Source organism: Pelecanus crispus, chromosome 2 (genome assembly GCF_030463565.1).
Source record: "Pelecanus crispus isolate bPelCri1 chromosome 2, bPelCri1.pri, whole genome shotgun sequence".
NCBI classification, from domain to species: Eukaryota; Metazoa; Chordata; class Aves; order Pelecaniformes; family Pelecanidae; genus Pelecanus; species Pelecanus crispus.
This window is the reverse complement of record NC_134644.1, coordinates 122,245,021-122,259,596: the sequence shown is the minus strand read 5'-3', so window position 1 is coordinate 122,259,596 and position 14,576 is coordinate 122,245,021. Positions and strand designations below refer to the sequence as shown.

Here is a 14,576-nt window from a genome sequence, read left to right as displayed (position 1 = left end):
AATAAATCAGGTGTCCATCCAGCTGTCAAGAAAACAAATAGATTTAATAGCATTTTTATTACAGCTGATCACATCGGGGTAGAAGCTGGGACAGATAACTTCACAAGGTCTGTTCCTTTCAATCCCATTTTCCATAATTCTTCTACCACCTCCACACAACATCTACACACAGCAAATCATAAAATTCGGTAGCTAAAAAGTGAATAGATATTAATATTTACTTTACCTGGAGACTAGGATGGCAGCCAAAGTCCAGTAAAGTCTTTACAACTTGCAGATGACCTTTGTTGACAGCAATATGAAGTGGAGTCTGCCTGCGTTTGTTGCGAGCGTTCAAATCTGCACTGCCTCGGTGCAAAACCTCTATCACAGCACCTTCATCACCGAAGGCTGCGTGATGGACGGCCCTGTCTCCATCTTTGTCCTAAAGTAGAAACAGTAATTTGACCCAGTATATTCCACATTTCCTTTGCATTTACACAAGAAGATTAAACTGAACCATTGTGCACATTTGATTTCTTTAAAGAGAAAGAAATATTAGACAACCATGATACCATTCAAATACCTAATTAAAATAATTGCTCAAACCGCAGCAATAGAGGATGAAGAGTCTGTTCGTATATAAACATACATATTCTATGACATTCTATACCATATACAACTACTGCCCTGAATCTTTGTGATATGTTCATCAGAAACGCGAATAAATTCATTTGGGTTTCTACTACAAAATAACCACTGTCAAAAAAACCCCAACCCCCCCAAAACCAAACACCCCCCCCCCCCCAAGCCCCCACAAACAAAACCCAACCCCCAAACACCGTTACACTTAGTAGTCCAGGGTAACCCTTTCTGCAACCCAGGAAGGGTTACAAATTCCAGATCATGGTATAAGACAAGAGAATCGCCTTGGTCATACAATTAAGCTAATATTTGTTAGGGTTTATTATCTGTGTCTTAGTTTTCAGTTAATAAACCTTTTCCAAAGGAAATTTGGGATTGATGGTGAAATTAATTAGAAGTTCTGATTCTATAATGAAGATTCACAGCATTAAAGCTCTGATTAAATTCAGTTTGTTTCAGTTTCATCCAAACTAAGGTATGAAAGTCATAAATTTGTCAGTTTGGGTTATTTTAACATCCATAAGAGCAGACTATACTACATGAAACATTTTAAAATATTAATCAAGTGATTTCAACATTAATGACAATATACAAAAGCTAAAAGTAAAATGAAAGGTATGTAAGAGGTTTCAATGAAATAATAACTTCCATCAGCTAGTTTCCAACTAAATTTTTGTGTACAGTAGAATATTACTATGTATTTGTAGAATTTAATTTTGACAATAGAGAAATACTGAAAATTGTAAGTAGGAGATAAAATCATGACTGAGCAAGGGTGCACTGATGTCTTTCTTGGGTAAGCTTACTTTCTCTTAGCAATTTGCTTCCCCTCCAGCAATGTTTTTCAAAAGTTATTTTTATTATGTGCAACACATTTCTAATACATTTTACATCAATGCAAAAAATAGTTCTCAGAAGAAATCATATTTGCACAATTACAAGATAACAAGAAGACTATTTACAGTATTTAAAAAAAAAATGATGGAAGGAGACTTATCTGCTAATTATCAAATATATCTTTTTGGAAATATTAACACGATTTTCAAGACGGTCAGGGCATTAAACAGCAGCTTCAATAGCTTTTGAAATAAAGGTATTTTTATGCCTTCCAAACCAACTCATGCCATGAACCTGTCCTCTAAGAGAGCAGACTCATTCTCAGGCTCATCTAACACCAACAGTCAAAAGAAGCCAAAGCTTGCCCATTTGGAAGGGGAAAGGATCAGAAAGGGGAACTTTTCTGTATTTCTCATCTGGTTATAAAGAACATTATGAGGTGAAACTTACCAAGAGCATGACAGTAGTGTTAAACTGCTACAACATTTATATTTACAGAGCATTTTGTTTCACAGGTATGTGGCAATTGGTCTTTTCGTATTTGCAGTCCACAAAGTACACCAAGATACTTACTGATGAAACTCCATATAATTTATTAAATATTTTATGATTTTAACATACTCCAATTTTGAGATGCAAACCCCCGATTTTATAAAATCTTATTGTATAGAATTTCTAGTTAATGAGTAGAGGTCCAAGAAAGCAAGTGCCTTTTTTTTAGCTCAGCTTCAAAACAAATAATCTCAGGAGCTGAATCACTGTGCAGTTTCTAGGCAATAATACATTAATATACCTAGAAAAAGCTAGCAACTAATTAAGCATCTGACATATTTAGATATAAATCTAAATATTAAAAGCACTGTATTTCTATACATGCCAACAATATAATAGTCAGTACTGTCAATATAATAACTGATACCCATTAATTTCTGCAGACTAGAAGGCTACATATTTTTACCATATAATACCCACATCAGGCCTTTTGAGCTCTATCAGTAACAAGTTATTTTCTGACTAAACAGAGGCCACTTGTACTCTACATTAAGCTGTCAGAGACACAAGCACAGAGGAGACAACAGTATGAGGGCATCCCCAGAAAACGTCATCATACATGTTTATACTTTGCAGCAGTGACTGTAAGTGTAAATACATCCAATTTAGCTACAAAGCAGGCAAAGTAAGGATTTTTATCCATTGCTTCCATGCCACAGACTGTAACAGTGAAGTAATGGACTAAATTTTTACTTTCTGTGGCATGGGATGACTTTGCTGCATCTTCACGTCACTAATTTATAGGCAGCTGTCATTTTTTTAAGCCTGAAACACATAATCATTAATCTAATCATACATATATGATGAATATTACTGTAATTAATGCAATTATGTAATTAGCTAAGAATATCATCTTCACTTAACTTAAAGTTACATGAAAAGGCTTGAAAATTCAAATAAAAAATTTCAGGGATTTTTTTTAATGCTAGTGTTACAATACTTCTGAAGCCTGAGCAAATGTGAACTCTTAACAATTCTACTGCTAGCTGATTACCAGGTGTATTATCTTGAAGCTGTTTAAGCACTGCTTCTACTTCCCTCTCTAATGCTTCTAACCCTTCCTTGTACCAGAGAAGAAAGTATCAGTCCACCACTTAACACGGCAGCTTTGATCCCATAGTACAGATGAAAAGCAGCTTAGTCTAGTTTGTAACAGTATATGCTATGTACTGCAGTGAAAGCACTACTTCTAAAATGAAGCTCCTTCACAGAAATCAGACCACAGCAAGTGTGTACTGCATCAAATCTAAGCCATCTTTACCATTTAGCAGAAAACTTTTATAAAATAATGGTGTATCTGTGAATAAAAAAATATTCTTAGTTCCAAGGATTACATCATCACTTCATTAATGTATTAACGTATTATAACTTCTGTATATCAAATACAACATAAAGCTAAATGCCCAAGCATATAAGGTTATTTTTCTGTTATGCAAACAATGACTGGGCACACTATTAACTTCTAAGCATTCTATTAGGCTTTAATTTATATTCTTAATAAGAGAAATTTGACAGATCCTTCTTGTGCTTCACAAAAATAAGCAAAGGCTGCAATATCAGTGCGTTCTGTGTAAGTAAATGAAGCAAAATCAATACAAAATGCAAATACATACTACGCTGACAGATAATTTTCTTACAAACAATAATTCTAAAAAACCTAAGAGAAATCCTTCCATTTTGGGTGAAGCTAAAAAAACCCCCCAAACTAAAAACTGGAACCAGAGTTGGCAGTTTCTACCCAAAAAAACTGTTATTACTTTCTGTTCAAACTTGCTTTAGTTAAGAACGGAAAATTTCCTCCTAACTGAACACTGTATATAAGAAGCATAGCAAGTATCTGAAGTTGGAGATGCAGTATCTGACAACATCTTTTTCTCTGAATACCACAGGCAGCATGCTAGTCTATTGCATTCTACTGCTGAAATGAAATAAAGGAAATAAAGAAGGGGTTTCAACCACTACAATCACATACTAGTTTACATAGCTCTATTATATTAAGATTACATTTCACTTAGAGGTGCAAAAGAACTGGATATTGACCTTTTGTAATATTGTTAGTAGTAGGCTAATTCGGGAACAGAATCATAGAATGCTTTGGGTTGGAAGGGACCTTTAGAGATCATCTAGCCCAGCCCCCCTGCAGTGAGCAGGGACAGCTTTACAGATCAGGTTGCTCAGAGCCCCAGCCAACCTGACCTTGAAGGACAGGGTCTCCACTACCTCTCTGGGCAACCTGTTCCAGTGCCTGACCACTCTCATTGTAAAAAATTTCTTCCTTATGTCTAGTCTAAATCTATTCTTCTTTAGTTTAAATCCATTACTCTTTGTCCTGTCACAACAGGCCTTGCTAAAAAGATTGCCCCCATCCCTCCTATAGGCCCCCTTTAAGTACTGAAAGGCCGCAATAAGGTCTCCTCGCAGCCTTCTCTTCTCCAGGCTGAACAACCCCAGCTCTCTCAGCCTGGCCTCGTAGGAGAGGTGCTCCAGCCCTCGGATCATTTTTGTGGCCCTCCTCTGGACCCCCTCCAACAGGTCCATGTCCTTCTTGTGCTGATGAATCACAGTAAGAAAAGTTTTTTCACTCTGACTTTTAAAAAAAAAGGCAACTCCAATAGAATTGCTATTTTGTATGTAGCAAAGTTTAAAACTTAAGGAGACACAAAGCATATTTTGAAATATTTAGGTTACCTCTGCTTCGACATCCACATTCTGTTTCAGAAGCAACTTCAAAATGTCAACATGGCCATTCTGACTAGCAGCTTGCATAGCTGTGTGTCCAGCACATTGTCCGTTCACCTGGAAGCATATCAACACTTTGAAGTAAGTTGCAAGATACACACCTCCCCTATGAGCTACTTTAAGTTTTCTAATAAGCTTGCATGTATACTACTAAAGCAACAGCACGCATATGAAAGTATCAAATAAACAATTTTTAGACAGTTGCCTTTCTGGCACATATAATCTCCTAGGTCTTCTCAATTTCATTTCTATAGTATTAGCTAGACTGAAAGAAAGAAACAAGAAATGGATTTATTTCAAGCATTAAGACCTTAACAATAGCTAGATCAAAAACTTTCATCTTTGGGCTACTGTAAAGGCAAGATTTTGAGAACAGGTCTCAGAATGATACCAGTCTTCCACTCTACAGTATATTTAACTTCATCTTCTAATTTATGGCAACAACAGGAATCAGTCTGAACAAAATACCATGTTTTATACAATCTTGAGCCACAAATCAATCCTCAGAACTGATGGAGTTTAGTCTCTTATCTGCAAGAATTACTACTGCTGTAGTGAGAAAAACATTTGATTGTGATTTTAAAACATATTCCCTGAACCAAGTCCAATAATTCTTAAGCATTTTCTTTTAGACTTTTCACTACTAGGTGATTAGACAAGTTGGTAAAAGAAATCTGACAGAGAGCAGATTAAATGATCTACCTCCTCAGTTAAAAAAAAAACCAAACAAAAAACCCCAAAACCCACAACAACAGCAAAAAATCCCCCAAATCTACACTCTTTCTTTCTATCCCCTCAAAACAAGACATTGAAGACCCTTCACTAATTGTGAGCGTTTGGTTCTCTGCCCCAACTCCGGCAGACAGAGGCTGGAAGGTATTTTAATTCGTGGCAGACAACAGAACACCAAATCTGTCCAGTGAGAAAGGTTGTAAAGCACTATTTTCACACACCCCCCAACACGTTTCATAGGACAACAAATGGGAGAAGAGACACTAGAACCAGCTGTACTACTTCTATGCAGACACACTAGTGACTGGCAAAGAGCCTAGGAGAGCTTCGCTTCCTTTAGTATTACAGATCCCCAGAACAGGTCCTCCCAAACCAGAGCACTTACATCCACATCTGGTCTCTTCAGCAGATCTTCCACTTTAGCAACATCTCCATTGGCAGCAGCTTTAACCAATTCTTCATTGAGATCTCCAGATTCTTGGGTTTCAAATAATTTTTTCAATAGCTGGGACAATCTCTCTATAATTATTAATCAAAGGACAATTAAGATTACAATTCTAATCACACAAGAACAGAAAAGTAACAGCTAAATTTGTCATGTTTCTAAAGGCACGTACACAGTAATACACAAACCACTGTAAAATGGCAGCTGTAAGTTGTTCAGTTCTGAGTAAGCACTGCACCCCAGTACCCTTTAGATAGTTGAGACTGTCACATCACACACTTCAAAACAAAAGTTGACTGAACCACAAATAGCTTGTCTACCACAAAATATAGAAGGGTGGGGAGGAGGTAAAAACGTAAGTTTACATATTGATATAACAGGCTTCCTAGTCTCCTAGCTTAACTTAGGCTATACCCTGCCCTCTGTCATTTGAAACACTAAGTCATATTACTCTTCTAGCTAGTTTTATGGCCACTGTGACTTTATCTTTATTGCAGAAAACTCACTGTATCTATGCCGCCCTAGGAAAAAGTCTAGAAAACTATGTAGAAAGGTTTCTTGGCACTAAAGCAAATATGTGAAAAGGAAAAAACAACTAGCTATGACCAAAAAGAGGAAAAACATTCCAGTTTAGTTGATCTGTGAAATAGCCAACAGAACATAAATCACATTGGACAGTCCTTCTGCCTTGTTATTAGATGAACGAGAGCAGGTTCACCAGAACTCAAATGTGATTACATAGACACACAAAAAAATCCCACTGTAATTAGTCAAAGGACATCTGACTAAATTTTAAGACAGAAATTTTAAGGAAAGAATATTATCTTGAGTAACTGCTTGCAACAGATCCCTCACACTTGCTATCCCACACCACCTATTAAACAAGAAGTATGCTGCTTGCTACAGCCATTGACACTCTCTTCATACCTTAGCTCCTACTCCAGTCTAATGCCCCTTCGAATCATTAAAATTTTAAAGTCCTTAGAGACCTCCAAAGACATACCTGCACTGTGGCCAAACAGAAACCCAAGTTCAATTTGGAGTTTTTGCACCTCATCAAGATAACAACAACCAACATTTCCGTACAGACTGCAAGCTGCTTCTTGTATCTTTCTCTAAGATATAACATCAATTAGCCAAACCCCAACTGTATTATTAACCTTGCATACAAACTATGTACTAGTACTTATTAACAATTTTTTAATTAATACAAATACCTGCCATGCATACATTACTGGTTATTCTTCAAACTTACCACCAGATGCATTACTTATAGCAGATCCTGCTGATGCCACCTTTGAGACAGCTGCTGGATTGTATGTCCAAGATGTCCCACAAACCTCTACCTTTAAGTCACTGTCTGAATAGATCTGCTGGACCCGACCAACTTTACCTAAAGTCTGCATAAAGAAAATGTCAAATGCAAATAATACCAAAAATAAAATATTTAGAAATCTGAATGTTAAAATAAGTCACAAATTTTAAGCCAGTTGTTTAATAGTACAGTCACTAATACCTTTAGCTACGTTTCATCAGACTAAGTAGATTACTACATCTGAGCAAGTATTACATCATGTTTGATGAAATACATTCTCTCTAACTTAGAAAAAAATCACTTTTGACTCCCACAACCTCCAGATATTATTACCAACCATAACTAGAATACTATGCAAGTTTTACAATTGTATGAATCCAAACATACAATTACTTACTGGAAGCATTGCTTCAGCCCACTCTCCATGACCTCTCTGAAGAAGCTTGATTCGCTCTAAGTCATAACATACTTGAACAAGGTCACCCACTTGAAACTGAGAGGTACCTCCTTCTGCACCTTGAGCAGCATCACCACTTCGAACAACATTGGCTTTGGTGAGAACAGCTGGATTAAATGTCCACCTAGACAATGAATCATTTAAAGTAGATTTTAAACATGCAAAGTGAAATACAAGTTTAAAAATTATCTGTTGGACAAGATTCTGCTTGTATGCCTGCAAACTTTCTCCAGTTGGATACTATAGCGTATTTGTTGCTAACCGTTTTTTGCCCATAAACTTGTCTGTGGCTCATTAGTTGAATATTTCCAGGGTAATCTTCAGAGATGTACATTTGTAAAGCAATAAAGAAATATCCTGCCTGAGGGGAAGCAAGCTGACAACAATATAATAGCTCTGAAAGTAGCTATACAGTTTGTTTATTTTTCCAGGAAGAGGAGACAACTCTGGTTGAAAAGGGGAAGATCCAACCTGTCCCACAAAGGACTGGACCGTCAGGACACAACATGGGAAGAACACAGGATTTTGCCCCCTCTCTCCCAAGTCATAAGCTGCAACATTCAGTTATAAAAATACTCTTCAATCAAATGGATGCCCTAGATACATCTCAATTTTTAACCAAACTATCCTAATTCGTACTATAAATTTTACTGGTTTAGAGACATTTAGCTGGTTTTATGCTGAGTTATATTCTAGTATATAATATGGTGATCTCTCCTTTATATGCCATTTGTTCTGGGGTTGACTTTTGTTCAGCTATATGAACTAGTTGAGAAGCATCAGATAATCTCTATAACAGGCAAAGTCAGGGAGGAAACCACAAGATAGAGCAGCTCCCCTCACTGGCTCTGCAGCCATGATTGTCAGAAGAAGTGCCACTTGCATCCCTTCAGCTTGTGTTAGCTCAGAAAACAGCTTTGTTTTGCATTACTTTGCAATATTAACAAACAATATCTTGAGGGAAAGCCTGAATGAATAATGCACCGTTAATCCTTTCTGGACAAACTGAACAGGTCAGTCTCCAGATACAACTGAAATGGTATTACGTTCATCAGCTGCTTTTTAAAGCTATGCCTTTAAGAGCAAGACAACACGAAACTATGTAGACATATCAGCTCAGATCCAGCTGTAGAGTTTGAATCGTGTTAGCATGGATGCAGCTCATCAAACTTCAAACCTAAACTCCTTGCAGGGAGTGGTTTTGGCAACAACTTCCCCAACACTTCCCATTCTTGGTCTATATTTACATAAACTAACATCCCTTTGAATAAGAAAATGCTAGACATAGACCATGCCAAGGTCACTCTATATTAAACAAGATGCCCAACATAAAAAGTTTGTCACCAGTCCTCTTAGCCCATTTTCCTGAAAACCCACTATGCATTGCTATTGCCATTCCCCTTGAAAACACGGGATACTTTGTAATTAAAAAAGAAATTACTGCTTAAAACACTACATTTTGGAAATAAGATAGTCCAGAACATAATTCATTATTTTGGACTCAAATTTTCACCAAGTGAGAGAGGCAACAAACTTCCTTTTCCTACTAAAGCATCTTTAAAGGTAAGTCTTCATTACACATTGTAGAAGGAATATAAAAATTCTCAAGAAAATCTTAACGGACACAAAAGGAGAACAGAAAGTTTCTGGCACCAAGCGATCACAAGTGCTGAAGGCAAAGGAAGTTTGTGAGAATCAATGATGAAGGCTATATAACAAACCTGTTGCCACTTGGATATTGTACTACAATGTCATGATCCTCATCAATGCCACAAACTGTTCCAGTTGTTGTTAAAGTTTCAAACATGCCATCAGTCCATCCTCCATGACCATGCTGCAAAGACTGTACAATTTCCAAATCAAGGTCAATGTTTACAAGGTCACCTATTTGCAGCCCACCAGGGTTTCTGTTACCATTTTGCTCACCTGAAATGGAATAAGAAGAAAATACTCACAAGACCACACTTATTCTCCATGCTGAAAGATAAGCAGAAGGCTCAGAGAAAGTGGTTTTGAATTGCGTCAGTCCTTGAATGTGGAGAAAGCACTGGCAAAAGAATACCTCCAGAATGACCGACAATGAAAATCTTTAACCTTATAAGTGGGGAGATGACTACAAACAAAAAAAACCCCTGCAAATTTAAAATTAAAATGTTCTCCCTGGACAATCCCTGCTTTCAAAAGATGTGTCATAGCAAAAGTTCATTAGCTGGAGGGAAATGGCATACATTCACACATATCAAACTGTGTTAACTGATGAGAGAACACACTTGTGGACCTGCTCACCACCAGAACCTGAGGATGGTATCTGGTGCCATCCACAGAACAGTGGAGAGTACGACAACTGCAGAAGTGATGTAGATTGAGTTCAATGGCAACAGCAGTGGGAAAGGACAGGGTGAGCAGAGTTCCTTTAGTGATACTGCTTTCTCTAAGGCAGCAAGGGGTGCGGTGTGTTTGTTTTTCCTCTTCCAAGCAAGACGTAATCATGGAGAAAGGGTCCTTACACTGTAACAATAAGGAAGTACAAACAAATACAGACAAAAAACATTATTTGGAGGGAGACGTATTCCAGAGCCTGTAATCCACAATAGATGTTGGCAGCACTAGTTGTAACACTAAAAGTCTCCACAGTAAAGAATGGGGAAGAAGAGAATCTGATACTACTGAAGAAGAAACTGCTGAGAAAGGAAACATGCCCATGAATAAATGCTTGCGTTCAATGGACTTTGACTTCTATGACCACCCAGTGACTTCCTTCTGTCCTGGTCTTATTTTAAAGGACCTGTAGATGGAACGCTATTTTCAGTCTGCACCCTTCACCTTCACAGCAAAACACATGGAAACCAGCCACTTCTGCAGAGGACAAAGTCAAAGATTAATTCTTCAGAAAAGCTACTGATATGGAACTCACTAGACAGAAAACTTAGACAGCAAACATCCCAGAGACAGCCCTGATGAGACAGTCTAAGAAAGGAAGAGATATAATCCAGCAAAGAATTACAGAAGTATTAGTTGGAGGAAAGGATCTGTAGAAGTCATCTGGTCTGATGTCCCACACAAAGCTGAACTAACAACCAGCTGAGGTCAGCTGTGGCTTTGCCTATCTGAGTCCTGGAAGGCCTCAAGGACTGAGGTTCCACAACCTCTCCAAGTAACTTTTTCTAGTGCTGTAATATAGAGCTGTAGGTGTAACAAAAAATCTCTTCAATATCTGATCTGAACCTCGCTAGTCACTTAAGGTGGCCTTAAGGCCACTACCATTTGTTTTTATGCCATTTGCCACTACTGAAATTTTGGTGCCATCATTTTCAATCACCCTGTAAGTGGTTGTAGGTGGCTAGTAGATTACCTCTTAACCTTCTTACCAAAAAAGCCCAGCCCCTCCTCCTTGCAAATCATGTCCTCTCAGTCTCTTAACCACTTCAGCAGGCCACCATCAGACCCCCTCCAGTTTCTCAAAACTGTGTGGGGGGAGGGAAAAGGATATGGACACACAATAACACAAACAGGACATAATATTCTAGACACAGCCTCATTACTATTGAGAAGAGGGAGATAACAACTTTTCCTATTCTGTTGCCCACCATCCTTCTATAATACAGCCCACTATGAAATTTACCTTATTTGCAATGACAGCACACTGCTGTCTCATTCTTCACTTCGGTATTCAGTGCAACACCCAGGTCTTCCTCAGCAAGGCTCCTCACTCAGGCATTCACAATTCCCAGCACATAGCCTTATTCCAATCAGAGTGCAAAACTGCACTCCTGATTGAACTCCACAAAGTCTCCATTCACCAAATTCTTCACTTCCTCAAGGCTTTTCTGAATAAAGCTCTACTTTCAACCACACCCCTCTGCCAACTGCTATCACCTGCAAATTGTCTGGGATTGTACTCTGTCTCATTATCAAGGTCATCGATGTGGTATTGAACAAAATCAGTCCCAGTATTTTGCACCAACTACATACTACTCCATATTAATTAGGCCCCTGTTGGAATATTATTTGCACTCTACTTTTCAAAGCAGACTGCAAATCACAAAATATACTTTCCAGTTTTTAATGCAAGCATACATTTAAATTCACAGCATGAACGTATCTGTGAACTACATTCAGAAGAGAAATAAAAGGGACAGATGTTCTAACAAACAGTAAGACTGAGAAGATGGAGGATAACGTGGTAAGAATGATGAACTGAGTTCATCACCATCCTTTAGAGCAACTTAATATAGTGGAAGGGAAAGAATTTAACAAAGAATAGTCTCCTACTATCATTAGTGATTAATATTCATACATTCAATACAGTATCACCCTAAAAGTATGCTACGTGCAGAAAACCTAGACCTGTACTTTTAAAGCAAGAATGAAAACGAATAAAGGGCATCCATAAGAACCTAAGTTTACCTGTGTAATGAAGAACCAGTAAGATCCTATTACTACTTTCCTATTTTTATTCCCATCAGACTAAAATGACAAGATTAATTTTAAGTACAGATACAAAGATCTGAGTGCCTTGGCTTTTTACTTTCAAACAATTCATCTAATTGACAGTAAATATCTAAGTGTCTTCTTGAACAACTGGGTTTTTTTCTACACAAAACAGAGCTTTACTGTTTTCACCTTTTCACCAATGCTGTCAATAAAAGAATAGCACTCGCAGGTCATACTTCAAGTACTTGTGCAAGGAATTAGATTAAGACTAGTAAATACAGAATTCTCATCGTTTTACAAAAGCCAGTATTATCAGCTAAGTTTTTTAAGCACTGAAGTATAATAAGAAACTCGAAAAGAAAAGCAAGATTTTCTGTGGTGTCCAGTACTATGACCAGGTGTTTTGCCAAGGAAATACACATTAATTAAGAAATTTGTGTCCAGTAATCTATAAAATTTATCCCAACTTGCCCGTATTTCAAAAACCAAAACACCTGGCAATTCTTCTTGATAATACACTCTGCACATGTCTACAGCCCAGCCAAGACACTAGAGGAATAAGTCAGTGCAATAGCTCATATGGAAAACCTTAACTAAGATGTCACAACATATACTAGTATTAGTATAAAATACCAGATTAAGTTATATGTTCGAATGACTCCTGTTTATGGCCATGCGCATGCTACTTCATTTAATATCTCTGAATATTTGACAATGTTATAAGAATGCACAGCTTCGGCTCTTTAGAAATATAGTGCATAAGACTTGTGACTCAATTTACTACTTAGTCAACAATTAACAGCTCCCTTGCCATCCACTTGGCACACTGATACCAAATACATTTAGAAATGTGTTACAATTTATTATTAATGCATAGAAATGCTACCATTTACATTTCACTAGTAAGGACAGTCCTTTTAGATAACCTTTGAAGAGAAATCCAGGCTACGTATAATTAACACATATCAAGATAAGTTTACTTTATCTTCAACTCACCTAACACAGGACAATGGTCCCTGTAGAAAGAGCCTCCTTTTGCATCTTGGACACATTTCAGGTCAGACTATGGAGAGAGATTGAGAAAACTTTAGTCCTCACTGACGGAGTCTCCAGGTTAACATAAGTCAGTGAAACTAGAACTGAAATACACTCAGTTAAGAAAGGTTGAAAATTATGTGTACAGAAAACACGCCCCATGAATTTGTTATTGATGCATACAATCTCAAATACTTTCCAATCTATCAGCCTTAACATTCTTAAGATTTTAATAACCTTTAGCAATATAAAAGGCTACAAAGGATGAGACATTTTTAACTCAAAGGAAGGTATTAAAGTAACACAAAGCTCCTTTGCATTGTTCTATAAAGTTATCTTTCCTTTTAAAAAACACAAGCAAGGAAAGAAAACAAAATCTGCAAACAGTGCTCGTGGCCACAGCTTTTCTTGTACAGATCATTTAATGCCTTACAGTGCTGTCCCCTCTTCCCAACCCTTTTTGACAGATACATGTTTAACTTAGAGAAGAAAACCTGGCACCCAAATTCTACAAAATGAAGAATTTCTGACTAAGAATATACAGAACACAAGGATATCACTTTTTTTTAGAAAAACACTATGCTAAGCTAAACATGACCTTTTTAAAGAGAAAAGTTCTAAAGCTTATCCTCCAGAGAGACTCTGTTTAGTATTATCTGAGAACCAGAGGTTTCAAGTACGATAACCAACTCCTATTCATAAAGCCAGCAGAGTTCCTATAATTCTCCTTTCCTCTAGTTTTTTTCCCCTGTGTAACCCTTAAAGCCAAATGGCTACCATCTGCCATTGCTCCTTACGGAACAATTCTCACTAAACAAAGGGCATTTTGTGCACACCATAAGTTGGGAAGGAGATAGGAAACTGTTTGCAAAATGCGTCAGAATATTCTATGGGATGGGGGAGGAAATAGAGGACAGGTGGTGGTTATGATACAATCAACCAGAACTAAACACATACTTTATTTTTCCCACACCCAAGATTTATTGACAGGCTGTGCTCCTGCAAAAGGACTAAAATGAAAACTCTCAAGTCTTCCAAATCATCAAGGCACTGACAAACACACCACTACCCTCAGTGACCTGTAATTGCTAAGCAGCCAGAAACAATACAAAATTCAGCGTGTATCCTGATCTACAGAGAATGTACCACCACTTTTTCAAAAAGTGATGAGAACAGCCAGATGAAAACAATGAGATCTAGCCGCTCTTCAAATCCTATGAGAAATGAGAGACAGAGAGTTTGTTCAGCCCAGCAGCAGCAGGCCTGCGACAAAATGCTGCCGCCCGGCGGGCAGGTGCTGGGTTGAACTCAGCCCAAGACAAAGGGGCTGCGCTGACCGTCCCAGATGGCAAGCTGATTCATTCCCCCAGACCAACAAGAGATTTAATGTGCCTGGGAGCACTTGT

At 37.7% G+C, this 14,576-nt stretch overlaps 1 protein-coding gene across 1 annotated transcript in view; it reads right to left on the bottom strand.

Moving 5' to 3' along the window:
• The window catches only part of MIB1 (MIB E3 ubiquitin protein ligase 1), a 77,634-nt gene that overhangs the window by 41,186 nt on the left and 21,872 nt on the right, over positions 1–14,576 (bottom strand). The window contains exons 5-11 of the mRNA XM_075704582.1: positions 13,132–13,198; positions 9,423–9,627; positions 7,642–7,825; positions 7,185–7,329; positions 5,870–6,003; positions 4,702–4,809; positions 227–424 (exon numbers count right to left, since the gene is read on the bottom strand). Of these exons, the coding sequence (XP_075560697.1) occupies positions 227–424; positions 4,702–4,809; positions 5,870–6,003; positions 7,185–7,329; positions 7,642–7,825; positions 9,423–9,627; positions 13,132–13,198 (1,041 nt within the window). The remainder of the gene's footprint in view (positions 1–226; positions 425–4,701; positions 4,810–5,869; positions 6,004–7,184; positions 7,330–7,641; positions 7,826–9,422; positions 9,628–13,131; positions 13,199–14,576) is intronic.